Here is a 10,290-nt window from a genome sequence, read left to right as displayed (position 1 = left end):
GTACGTCCGTTATATTTTACTCGACGCCTATTGGCTGCGCGTCGTGTAGTAAATAACGATCCGCATGACCGTCACTTCTGGTACCGCATCGACACTGTGAGGTAGTTTTTGAAAATAAGATTTATGTGGTTATCTTTTTGGTCAAAGTTTTACACCGTAGTACGAATAGGTTTTCAATCTCTGCTGTAGTAACTTATCTTACTACCACGAAGACAGTTTGTGCTGTGCTGTCGTTTGCATTCATTGTAGCTTTGTGTTGTGTAGTACAGACTCGGAGTTGGATAAAGTGGTCGTTACATTACATGTATAATCTAGTCAAATGAACAAGGCAGCCCAGCTGTAATTTATGATAAAAACGTCAGTTACAGTGAAACATCCCTTTCTGGGTGCACTGATGAATCGCCTGTGATTCTAAAACTGTCATGAAGTCCAGGTAAGACTTAATGGGCACATGTTACAGTAGACTAAATAGTATTTACAGTAAGTCATGTATGTTGTTTTTCTTTTAGTGGGTCTGTATTCACAAGGCAGAATCCCTTCCCGCCTGCATCAACCGGGAGGAGAGCACACTACCACCCATCTCGCAAGCAGGCCATCTCAAAGAAAGAGAAGAAAACGGTACTTATTTAAGTCAGGATTAACTCCAAGACGCATCTTATTTTCACTCCCCCAAGTCAAAAACTATCTATTGCTCCTTTCGTTGTTTTTGCAGACTCCGAGTCCTGTACGTTCAAAGCAACGATCCAGTCCACATTTACACGCTCGGCTGGACAGGGAACGCGACCACCATTTTTCCTCCACCGATGGACGCCCTGGTTTTGATGAGTACTGGCCCTCCACCGACGGTGGAGCTTCTCCTGACAGCAATCAAGGCTTGTCTGACATGGAGGCGCCCAAACAGCCGGTGACAGTCGCCTCAGCTCCAGGAGGTCAGCAGGATTCGGTGCTGGCGAAGTATGTCTTTTGCACTATTTAAACATTTGTTCTTCAAAGAGAAAAGGTCACGCAGGCTAGCTTATTGAGTGTCTTCTGGTTTTCCAGATATATAGAACGTTTTCGCCGCGGTCGGCCGCAGAGTCGAGAGGAGCGGCAGCAGATGTCTTCTGCTGTTGGAGAGGAGGAGCGGGTGCCGTTTTGGTGGGCGTCAGACTCATCTTTGCCGGCCAGTTCGACGCCAACTAAAACAACAGACAAAGGTCTTTTTTCACTTATTACTGCATTTTAATGTATAAACATTTAAGTGTAACCAGCTCCTGAATTCCCTGAAAATCATCCCCCTTTCTCTGACCCCTTGTCATCCTGCCTCTGAAAGGTGACCACAGTCCAGCTCGGCGGCATCAACGTGAGAGATCCCTTTCCCCGTGTGGAGGATCCCTCAGTGTGAGTGCATTTGTGAGTTTACTTGAATTGACCTTTTCCCCGTGCTGTGTGTTCCAACCGAACAGGAACAACAAGTGCTTTATTTTCCAAATTTATAAATGGAAAGGTTAAAGGATTTACTTTTGTGTATGATACTATACAGGATTATTCTACAATGTGCCCAGTTTTGTGCCAGCATCACCTTGAATGCCTGAGAGCTAGCTTGGGTGCAGGAGAAACGCTTTATTCCGAACCTGGTGTACATATAAATATTTGCATTTCAATACCACACCGGTCCATTTGGAAACCTCTGTGTTTATTAAGTGCCCGGGATTCCATCATTCGTACAGCTACAGTTGACACGTTGGGCAGCCTGCTGGTGCCAAACATTCGCCTGAAAGCCAGCCTGAGCCCCTCCTCCCAAAAAAAATAAAAAATAAAACTTCAGTGAGGGAATTTCAGTGTGGAGTTGTTTGGTTTGGGATTCATTATCCCCCGGTGAACATCTGCCAGGACAATCAAAGCATGTCCCATAATGAAATTCAAATGGTATGTTACTAGGTTACGTCAGCCTAGCTAAATGTATCACTCTAAAAATTTATGAGAAGAAACTTTATATTATAAGGACGGAAAATTAAATTTTATTCATTTATTCAGCATGATGATCTATATTCAAATCTTGAGGAAAACTATTATGCTGTTCTGCTTGTTTTGTCTTTGTTTCTCAGATTTTGTCTGACGCTTCCCAGTCTGAATTCGATGACGCAGAGATATTACATCTTCAAGAAAGAGCCAACAGACTTTTGCTGCGAGGGTAGAAACACCGACAATTTATATAATAATAATGATAAAAGAATTCATCCCTTGGCTTGCAATTAACTTATCGTCGTTCTGACAGCGAATACACTGTGAGTGATGGATCTAACCCTGTCAGCTCCGAGGGCCTGGGAGGCTCAGATTTCTCCTCTCCGGTCACTGTAGATGAGCCGGCGCGACGACCTGCGATTGCAAGTTTACTACGAGCTTCAGCTGGTACGACAAGACTGTGAAATAGAACATAATTTTAACTTGCTGTGGACTCTTCTTAACGCCGAGTTGCTTACTGCTGTGGTTTTGTGCAATGTGTTTTCTAACAAATCCAGGGATGGTCAGTTCAGACTCAGTCCACGCTGTCACGGTGCCCCCCACGCGTCCTGAGGAAGATATCTTGTTCCAGTGGCGTTTAAGGAGAAAGATGGAGCAAGCCAGGGAGTGGCCTCGGACCCCGCAGCCCTCCAGTCTCCACGGTTCTACATTTAGCTGGCGGTCCCCCATCTTAAGCCATCCATCATCTGGTGGACAAGCTCACGAGGTCGGGATCAAACTGTGTGATACATTAACTGTATATATATATTTTTTTACTGTGTTGCATACTCACAGGTTTGTACTAAATTTATTTTCCTCACATAATCTACAGCAACAGCAGAGAACGCAACCTTCTCAGTCCTCACAAGGCGATATGCATCCACATGCCCCTGCTCCCCAGCAAGAGGCCCACAGTCCGCCACTTCCTGCTTATGTGGTCCCTGGCTCCTCGGTCTCTCAGCCCCAGGCCATTGCCCATGTTCCTGCCCATATGCATTTACTCTGTGATGTCTTGCCCTGTCCCATCCAGTCGTCTCAGGCTGGATCGCAGCAAGGCGTTGCTCAAAGGTTAAATGAGCCTCAGGCCACCGTCGTCGACAAAAAGGGGACCCAGGTCCCCCCTGCAAGCTCGACGAACCCCTCCAGCGATGCGCCTCTTGGTGAGAACACGCCGTCCCCTCATTCCGCTCTGCCCGGAGCTCTAGGGCAAGAGTGGCCTAGTCGCCAAACAATACCAGAGAGGAACAAGACAAAGAAAGCGGACACAAAAGAGCCAGAGAAGAATGAGAAGAAGACGGCAGTCAGACAGCAAAGGAAAGAAAAAGAAAGGTGACCTATTTAAATCGTGGACGAATTCAAGTCTGAATGCTTAAATGTAAGATTTGCTTATGATCTGTTAACATTATGCGGGGTATTGCTGTACAAACAGGACTTGTTCGCATCAAAGGCTTCCCAAAAAGGTCACGCGGTGCAGGGAGCCGCTTCGCCAGGAGGGAAACCAGGAGTCGGCCAGTGAAAGCTGCAGTGGTGATCATGAACCACCACCCTCTCCGATCCACAGTGCCTTAGGACAGGTCTGTAAATGAGGAAAGCTGCACTTTGTTTTTGTTGCTTGCACCAACTCCTTTTTGTTTTATGCTCTCTTTAAGTCATGCAGGCGCTCTTTGTAGCCAGAAAGACTCTGTGTGCATATTTGGTCTCAAAGTTTTCCCTGCTGTCAGAACTTGGCATCCGACCAGATGAACTGAAAGATATGTGTGTTGTTTATAAAAAGAATACAGCACTTTATGAGGGTTTATGAGTCCGTTTCATCTCAGAACCAAAAAATAAAGAAGATGGACAGAACGTGAAAAATCTGTTTGGTAGTTTAACCGTTTTACATTGAATTGAAAACGCAAACCTTCTTCAAATATGCTAACCTTACTACAGATGTAGCATAGCACAACGTGCATTAACCGGAAGGATGGTGTTCTCGTTGGGCCTTGACAGGTAGTTTCAGAGGTATTGTTCCCCGCGGTGGATTCACCTGCTGCACAGAATATCCCTGTTCCACGTGTGTTACCTCCTCACGCCGTCTCTACACCCTCACACTCCCCAGTCCCTCCGTGCAATGCGCAGAACTCCGTGGAAGCCATTTCACAGCTGCTGCAAGAAGCTGAAGGTGAGGGTATGGGGGCGAAAGGCACCGACCTTTGCCCTGTAGATAATTGTGGAGAATAAATTCTGATCTATGAATAGATGCCAGGCTTCACATTCTTAAACCCTTTGAGGTCAAAACCCAGAGAACTTTCCCTGCGGCTGCTTGTATGCAAAGTGCTCTGTATAACGTGTACAGCGCTGTTGCGTTTTCACCGCTTTGAACGTGTTGTCTCGGCATTTGCCCATGGTTGTCCGGTATCTGTTCATTTCCTCGTCACTAAATTTCCTTTTGTTTCAGATTCTGATGAGAAAGAATTTGAAGGTGACCCTTTGTTACAAGTCCTTCGCAAACAAAGAAAATGGGTTAAGGAGCAAATCAGGTAAAATTAGTTACTGATCAGAATAATTTGCTATGCATTACCAGTACACATGGTTTATGTAAAATATATATATAATGTTGGTCTCATATCCCATTTTCCAAAAAAATTACTACTTCTCTGTTTCTCTCCTCAGTGAAGTGGACTCCATGTTGAATGAATTTCCAGAAGGAGAATAACACATTACTTGAACACTGGCAACAGGCACTTGTAGTTTCTTTTTTTATTATCATCATTTTTATAAAGAAATAAAGTTTATTTGCACTTTTTTTCCGAGAAATATTTCCACATTACATTGGGAAAATGCATGTCTGATTAATCAAAATGACAATTCAATGCATTTACAAAAGTTTCACAAAAACAGGCAACAGCTCAAATGGCGAACACAAAATATTTACAGAGTGGTTCCTTGAAACATTATGTAAGAAGGTGAGTAATAGCAGAGCAGTATATACAAACCTCAGGGAATATTAGATGAGTGCCAGGAACAGAACAAATGGATGTTTTGGCACGCGTTGAGTGGAGGACCTGGGAGTTGTTGCTTTTTGTTTTGCTTGTGTGTTCATAAGAGATTCAGATACATTTTTTTTTTATATGCAGTGAAGATGGTGAGGAGATTTTTGTGCGTTAGTGCGTTTAAGTCAGGGATATGGAGTTTTCAGTTTGCAGCATAGGTGCAGATATGATAAGGACGCCGTCTGGAGAGACCGCAGACTCCAAAGCCAGGGTGTCCACTCCTTTTGGGATTCGGTAGCGGCGGTTAAACTGCCGTGTTGTGAAGCCAGGGCCATCCTTCTGACAGAGAGAAGATGAGAGCAGGGGTAAAATTAGAGGATCACACAGAGTTTCCTCTCGCTGAAGTGCACTTGGTGTTCCTCCCAGCATACCAACCTTTTTTTCCTCGTGCTTTCCTTGCACTTCCACGAAGTCTCCTATCACTTTCACCATTAGGTCTTCTGGGTTGAAATGCTTCACATCAACTTGGACTAAAAATCTGCCGTCATCACAGTTCACCTGCCAAAAAAAATTACACATAAATATGCAGAAATAAAATACACTAGGAGTGAAAACGGCAATTTCTAATCTAATTGATGTCTAATAGATTTTGGGAGACATTCATTTAGATCAGACTGGATGCAGCTGAAAATCTAAGTTTAGATGTAGATATTACAAAGATCATTTACTCAGTAACAGTTATTACATTTCTACCACTTAAAAACATTAAAATAACCTACCTCTGCAGAACTGCCATTGTCAGTCTCTGGGAGTAATAACGTAGGTGACCAGTTATGTTGTCCGTAAGTCCCGTTCAGCCGAGGAATAAGAGGTGGTAAGACCTTCTCCCATGGGATATCACCAGCTGGCAAAGTGGGTGTCAGGATGAAGTCCATTTCTAAGTGGCAAAAGACTTTTCTTTTTTGGAAAGAATAAAAAGAGGAGAGCTGACTAAACCAGTTGAGGTTGCGAAGCTGAAAGGCAGCGCTGCTCGGCGTACCTCGTCTTATATTCTCTGACCAAAGTGGTGCGCAAAAGGGAAAGGACAGCCCCCGTTTAACCCGCTTGTTCTGAATGATGTGGATCTGGCGCGCCCGTCAGTCTGACTCCGAGTATCCTCTCCCCGTGGGTGCTGGGCGTGACTGGCTTGTTATGGTGCGTGTTTTATGCTGGGGTTGCATAATGAGTTGGGAATTCGCGCTGGGGCACCTTGCTTCTGTTATGATCCGGACTGCGTACCCTTGGGTGTTCAGGCGCGGCCGCACGCATACGAGCGCAGTCCTGTTGTGTTAGGAAAGACGCAGCTGTCGAGGGCTCAGCGTCAATTAACGTGTTTATTAGTCATTAACGGTGCCACGGCCCTTTTTATTATTGGGCCGATGGCACCAGAGAGCGAACCATCCGTGCGCAATTATCGGATCGGCGCGCTTTAGATCTGTTGTCAAGGAAGGTCTGTCCAAAAATAAGTTCAAAAGAAGAAGTTGTCGACCCTCGTGGGCGGATGCCAGACTGACAGTGGCAGCAGAGTGACGGGGACGCCCGAAACACATGCTCCAACGCGTGCGCCACCAAACGGTGCTGAAAAACTATGTTATGAAGGCCTCATAAATGACCATAAATGAGCATAAATGTAAGACTGAAGTCAATATCAGTTCATGCCAATAGCAAGGAGTACACAGTGTCCATTAGAGGATTTTGTGGACGCACTCTCCGTAACTCAGTTTTAAGTTACCTCCTGTACCATTACGAGAGTATGAGCCGATACTCCTTGTTCTTGGCACACTCCAGTAAAGTCAGCAGTTATGTATAAGCAGGCACATGTTCTCCCCTGTTAGCGACACAGAACCTGTCACTTAAGCTTTGACTGCGACTAAAATTGGCACTGATTATGGTATGACTCATACAGGATGATAGGGAAGTGGGGACATTTGGAGGGATTAAGTTATTCGGTTCCACAACAGGCGCCAGTGGTTGTCTGAACTTTAGGAGACATATATAACAATGAGGGATATGAGTGTGTATATATATGTGTGTGTGTGTGTTTGGAAAAAATAGTTCATTGATCAGTCACTAAAACAATCATCCCCCACACCCATTGATCCTTGAGAGATAATGATATAAGCCTGACTCATCCTTCAGCTACAGTGTGTATTAAAGACTCACTGAAACATTGTGGGTACAGTTTATTTGTCACTCATACCAGTAAAAATGTTTTTGGGTTCACAGTCATTATTTCATGTAATTTACCTCAAATATACAAGATTAGTTAGTCTATCAAAAACCAAAGAACTTTCTCAGATGCCTTGGCAAACAAACAACAGGAATTTCTGGGTCCAGTGGCAGCTATTTTTGAAGATATGCCAGATCACCATTTTAACATGTTATTTAGCCACCAATTTAATAAGATTAGACAAACCACCCAAATGTTTCACTGCAGTTAGAGAAAGAACATTCTTTGGTCCATTAAAGTGGATCGTTAGTTATTTTCAAAAGACCTGTCACTGAAGAATGTCTCAAGGACTGCCCAGTGGAATTGTAAAGGACAGGTAATCCCCAACCTCCCCCCACTGTGCTCTGAAATGCTGGAAAATAGTAATCCAAGTCGTGAGTACCACCGTCCATAACAGCAACCCCAGCGCTGACCGCTTCACATCTAGAAGAAAAACAGAACAGAGTATCATATTATCCTCTAATATAGGGTAAAAAATACAGCTTAAACTGAAAATTGACTTAACGAACGTCTTCTCAGAAATGTATTTATAATCAGTTTCTTTTTAGTTTTCAAAATAAATATGTGGATAAAGGTGAATTCTGTGAAAGACAAACCAAATTGAAACATTTGCCCATTCTACTTGGAAAGGATTTAATCAGGTTTCTTGACCAAAATAAAAAGCTATTCTATCTGTCTTATGAAAAATGCAAAGTTCTAATAAATTGTTTGGTAGAAGTTATAGCAAAAAGTACATACACATGGTAATATGTCAGTGTGCTGTAACATTTTATTTAAACTGAAAATATTTCTCAGCGATACAACCGCATTTAACTGGATTTAACAAGTTACAAGTGTAAAATCCACTTGCAACTATTGTGGGAAAACTGCAAAACATACAATTTCATGGTCTGTTTCTTAATATACATTTTTTTTTCTTTTTGCATTTTTGTCACTCACAGGTTTTTATCTGGAGCTGTTCAGTGTAGGCTGGCTTTACGAATGCCTCCCGAAAAAACCAAACAACGTTGACCAGCCACAGAAAAGGGAGAAACGCAAAACCACCTGGAACAAAAATTGGGAAAAACTTAGTAATTGACAGAGAGAATGAAATAAAATATTTTACCCATGCACCCTCAATAGGATCTGAAGATGTAACATATGGCGACTACTCCTGTTACTACTTCTTTACCAGCTACTTATGCTGCTTATGTCCTCTAATTCCTTCTCTATTACTAGTCGTGCAATTCTGCACTACTTCTGCACGTTAACAGATGTGTCTCTCTCTCCCCTCTCCATCTTCTTGTGAGCGTCTCTGGCCTGGAGTTGTGCGTTTCTGACCTGTGGAGCTCCATACGACATTCATTACCTTGACCTCATCAACATGCCCAGTCTACATGGCCTGCAGTTATCCACTCCTACCTCAATGAACAATTCTCCAACATGCCTATGATTCCTCTTATGTTCCTAAACTGACATGTAACATCGTCAGCTACATCTTGCATCTTGAATCATTACCAGATTCTACATATTTGTATCTGTGGCAGCTGTATGTTTATGTAATTTCTCCTGCTGTTTTCTTCTCTCTTTTTTCTGTTTCCCTCCATATGAGCTGGATCCTGCTCAAGGTTTCTTCCTGTTAAAAGGGAGTTTTTCCTTGCCACTGTTACCTTCAGGTTTCAGGCCAGAGTTTGTAAAGCGTCTTGAGACAGTTTGTATTGTTACTGGCGCTATTGCATTACGTCTACACAGATTTATAGAAATAAACTACTAATTAGTAGTGAGAGTAAATATAATACTCACCTAAGTAATATTTTCTGCACAGGCCGAGTTTCTCCTCATTGGGCAGACGTTCAAGGTTCATCGTGAATTAATGTGGACGCTGTTACAAAAAGAAAAACAAAGTTTAACCTTACAGCGTTGAATCAGCTTTAGCAAACCGAAATGAAACTATCTTGTTTACCACTGAGAATTTGTGGCTGGGTTTAATGGCTTGGACATACCCTAACCTGCGCAATCATATAAAACCGTAAGTCAAACAATAAAGCAGCGACTTTATGCTCTGTGACTCAGATGTTTGTCAGATGACTGGAAATTCACCTCAGGCTAACGATAGCATTTTGTTAGCTTAACAATGCAGCACAGGACTGTTCCGACTGCCAAAAACATCCGTACTAGTGACTCCCGACGTCTATGACGGGTAATGTAGTCTTATGATGTTTCCACGAAATAGCATTACTTACATAAATGTAAAAATATTTTACCTTATATATTTCTTTTTCACCAAAAGTCAGACAAACGGCGCTAATCAACTGGACAAAAACAATCACAAAACACTTCCTCGTCCTCCTCTTCTTCTTCCCCTTCTTTTTTATAATCTTTGTTCTTTTTATGGGAATCGCAAGCTAACATGCACCACTTACCGCCACCTAGTGGAAGCGGAGTGCACAAAGAAAATCACGTTTCTTCTGTGAGCTGTTTAAATCACATTTACTGTTGAGTTGTGGAATAGTTCTGCTGCTTCCTGATTAAATAGTTGATGGAAGTAATAACGATGTGTATCTACTGTATTGCAATGTGTTACTATACTACTGTACTGATGCTAAATCGTGGATGTGCGTTGCATAATCATTGCACTCATTTTAAATGCTCTACCACTGCATTATTTTCCTCTGCATCCAGGCCCTTCTGTCAGATGTTACCCATGTCTGTGATGATAAAGATTAAGCTCTTACTTAAATTTGCAATGTCAATTTTATTAACATTTCGCCTATTAGTTCATTGGACCACTACCAGACTATCAAAATGCTTAATTTATAACATCTGATTGCTGAACAAATTGTTAACAGACAATTTATTATATACTATCCCTTGTAATAAAATATATTGCAATGTTTTTGTCTGGATAGCCGTGAAAATGTAACGTGTTGATATACGTAAACACAATTAAAATTATTGTTGAAGGACGTTTGTTTTATGAGTGGAATTTAAATGACTGCAACCGCTAAATTCTGACTCGTATCTAAGTGTAATAGAAACATAATGCGTTTAAATTTGTGAATGAAGATTTGACGTACCACCGCCACG

The 10,290-nt window shown here is 42.4% G+C and overlaps 3 protein-coding genes across 6 annotated transcripts; 1 reads left to right on the top strand and 2 right to left on the bottom strand.

Annotated features, from left to right (window-relative positions):
- The first annotated feature begins 58 nt into the window (after positions 1-58).
- Positions 59-4,768, top strand: proser3 (proline and serine rich 3). Of its 3 annotated transcripts, XM_047597686.1 has the most exons (14): positions 59-101; positions 270-433; positions 510-618; positions 713-954; positions 1,042-1,196; positions 1,313-1,392; positions 2,088-2,173; positions 2,258-2,391; positions 2,502-2,710; positions 2,816-3,312; positions 3,413-3,557; positions 3,973-4,144; positions 4,421-4,502; positions 4,636-4,768. In XM_047597686.1, exons 2-14 carry the CDS (start codon positions 423-425, stop codon positions 4,676-4,678), a joined length of 1,965 nt encoding a protein of 654 aa, XP_047453642.1. In that variant the 5' UTR covers positions 59-101; positions 270-422; the 3' UTR covers positions 4,679-4,768. The 3 variants fall into 3 exon arrangements, with proteins under 3 accessions (XP_047453642.1, XP_047453645.1, XP_047453643.1); XM_047597689.1 differs by having other exon boundaries at positions 85-433; positions 528-618; XM_047597687.1 differs by having other exon boundaries at positions 85-433; positions 1,313-1,380.
- Positions 4,708-6,421, bottom strand: hspb6 (heat shock protein, alpha-crystallin-related, b6). Of its 2 annotated transcripts, none has more exons than XM_047597691.1 (3): positions 5,735-6,421; positions 5,391-5,513; positions 4,708-5,291 (listed from the first exon to the last, which is right to left on the bottom strand). In XM_047597691.1, exons 1-3 carry the CDS (start codon positions 5,888-5,890, stop codon positions 5,136-5,138), a joined length of 435 nt encoding a protein of 144 aa, XP_047453647.1. In that variant the 5' UTR covers positions 5,891-6,421; the 3' UTR covers positions 4,708-5,135. The 2 variants fall into 2 exon arrangements, with proteins under 2 accessions (XP_047453647.1, XP_047453646.1); XM_047597690.1 differs by having other exon boundaries at positions 4,708-5,294; positions 5,735-6,218.
- A 741-nt stretch (positions 6,422-7,162) lies between these two features.
- Positions 7,163-9,619, bottom strand: psenen (presenilin enhancer, gamma-secretase subunit). Its single transcript, XM_047597685.1, has 4 exons — positions 9,468-9,619; positions 9,007-9,085; positions 8,164-8,268; positions 7,163-7,647 (listed from the first exon to the last, which is right to left on the bottom strand). Exons 2-4 carry the CDS (start codon positions 9,065-9,067, stop codon positions 7,508-7,510), a joined length of 306 nt encoding a protein of 101 aa, XP_047453641.1. The 5' UTR covers positions 9,068-9,085; positions 9,468-9,619; the 3' UTR covers positions 7,163-7,507.
- Between the last annotated feature and the right edge of the window lie 671 nt (positions 9,620-10,290).

This window comes from Mugil cephalus, chromosome 11 (assembly GCF_022458985.1).
Source record: "Mugil cephalus isolate CIBA_MC_2020 chromosome 11, CIBA_Mcephalus_1.1, whole genome shotgun sequence".
Lineage (NCBI taxonomy): Eukaryota > Metazoa > Chordata > Actinopteri > Mugiliformes > Mugilidae > Mugil > Mugil cephalus.
Note: the sequence above shows the minus strand (reverse complement) of the source record. Positions and strands in the feature narration are given on the sequence as shown.

Coding starts and splice junctions, on each gene's coding strand:
- proser3 (XM_047597686.1), top strand. Junction 2,392..2,501: donor TTTACTACGAGCTTCAGCTG/GTACGACAAGAC, acceptor TAACAAATCCAG/GGATGGTCAGTTCAGACTCA. Junction 2,711..2,815: donor CTGGTGGACAAGCTCACGAG/GTCGGGATCAAA, acceptor CATAATCTACAG/CAACAGCAGAGAACGCAACC.
- hspb6 (XM_047597690.1), bottom strand. CDS start 5,890: ATGGACTTCATCCTGACACCCACTTTGCCAGCTGGTGATATCCCATGG. Junction 5,514..5,734: donor ACAATGGCAGTTCTGCAGAG/GTAGGTTATTTT, acceptor TTTTTTTGGCAG/GTGAACTGTGATGACGGCAG. Junction 5,295..5,390: donor GAAAGCACGAGGAAAAAAAG/GTTGGTATGCTG, acceptor TCTCTCTGTCAG/AAGGATGGCCCTGGCTTCAC.
- psenen (XM_047597685.1), bottom strand. CDS start 9,067: ATGAACCTTGAACGTCTGCCCAATGAGGAGAAACTCGGCCTGTGCAGA. Junction 8,269..9,006: donor GTGCAGAAAATATTACTTAG/GTGAGTATTATA, acceptor TTTTTGTTCCAG/GTGGTTTTGCGTTTCTCCCT. Junction 7,648..8,163: donor ACAGCTCCAGATAAAAACCT/GTGAGTGACAAA, acceptor TTTTTCTTCTAG/ATGTGAAGCGGTCAGCGCTG.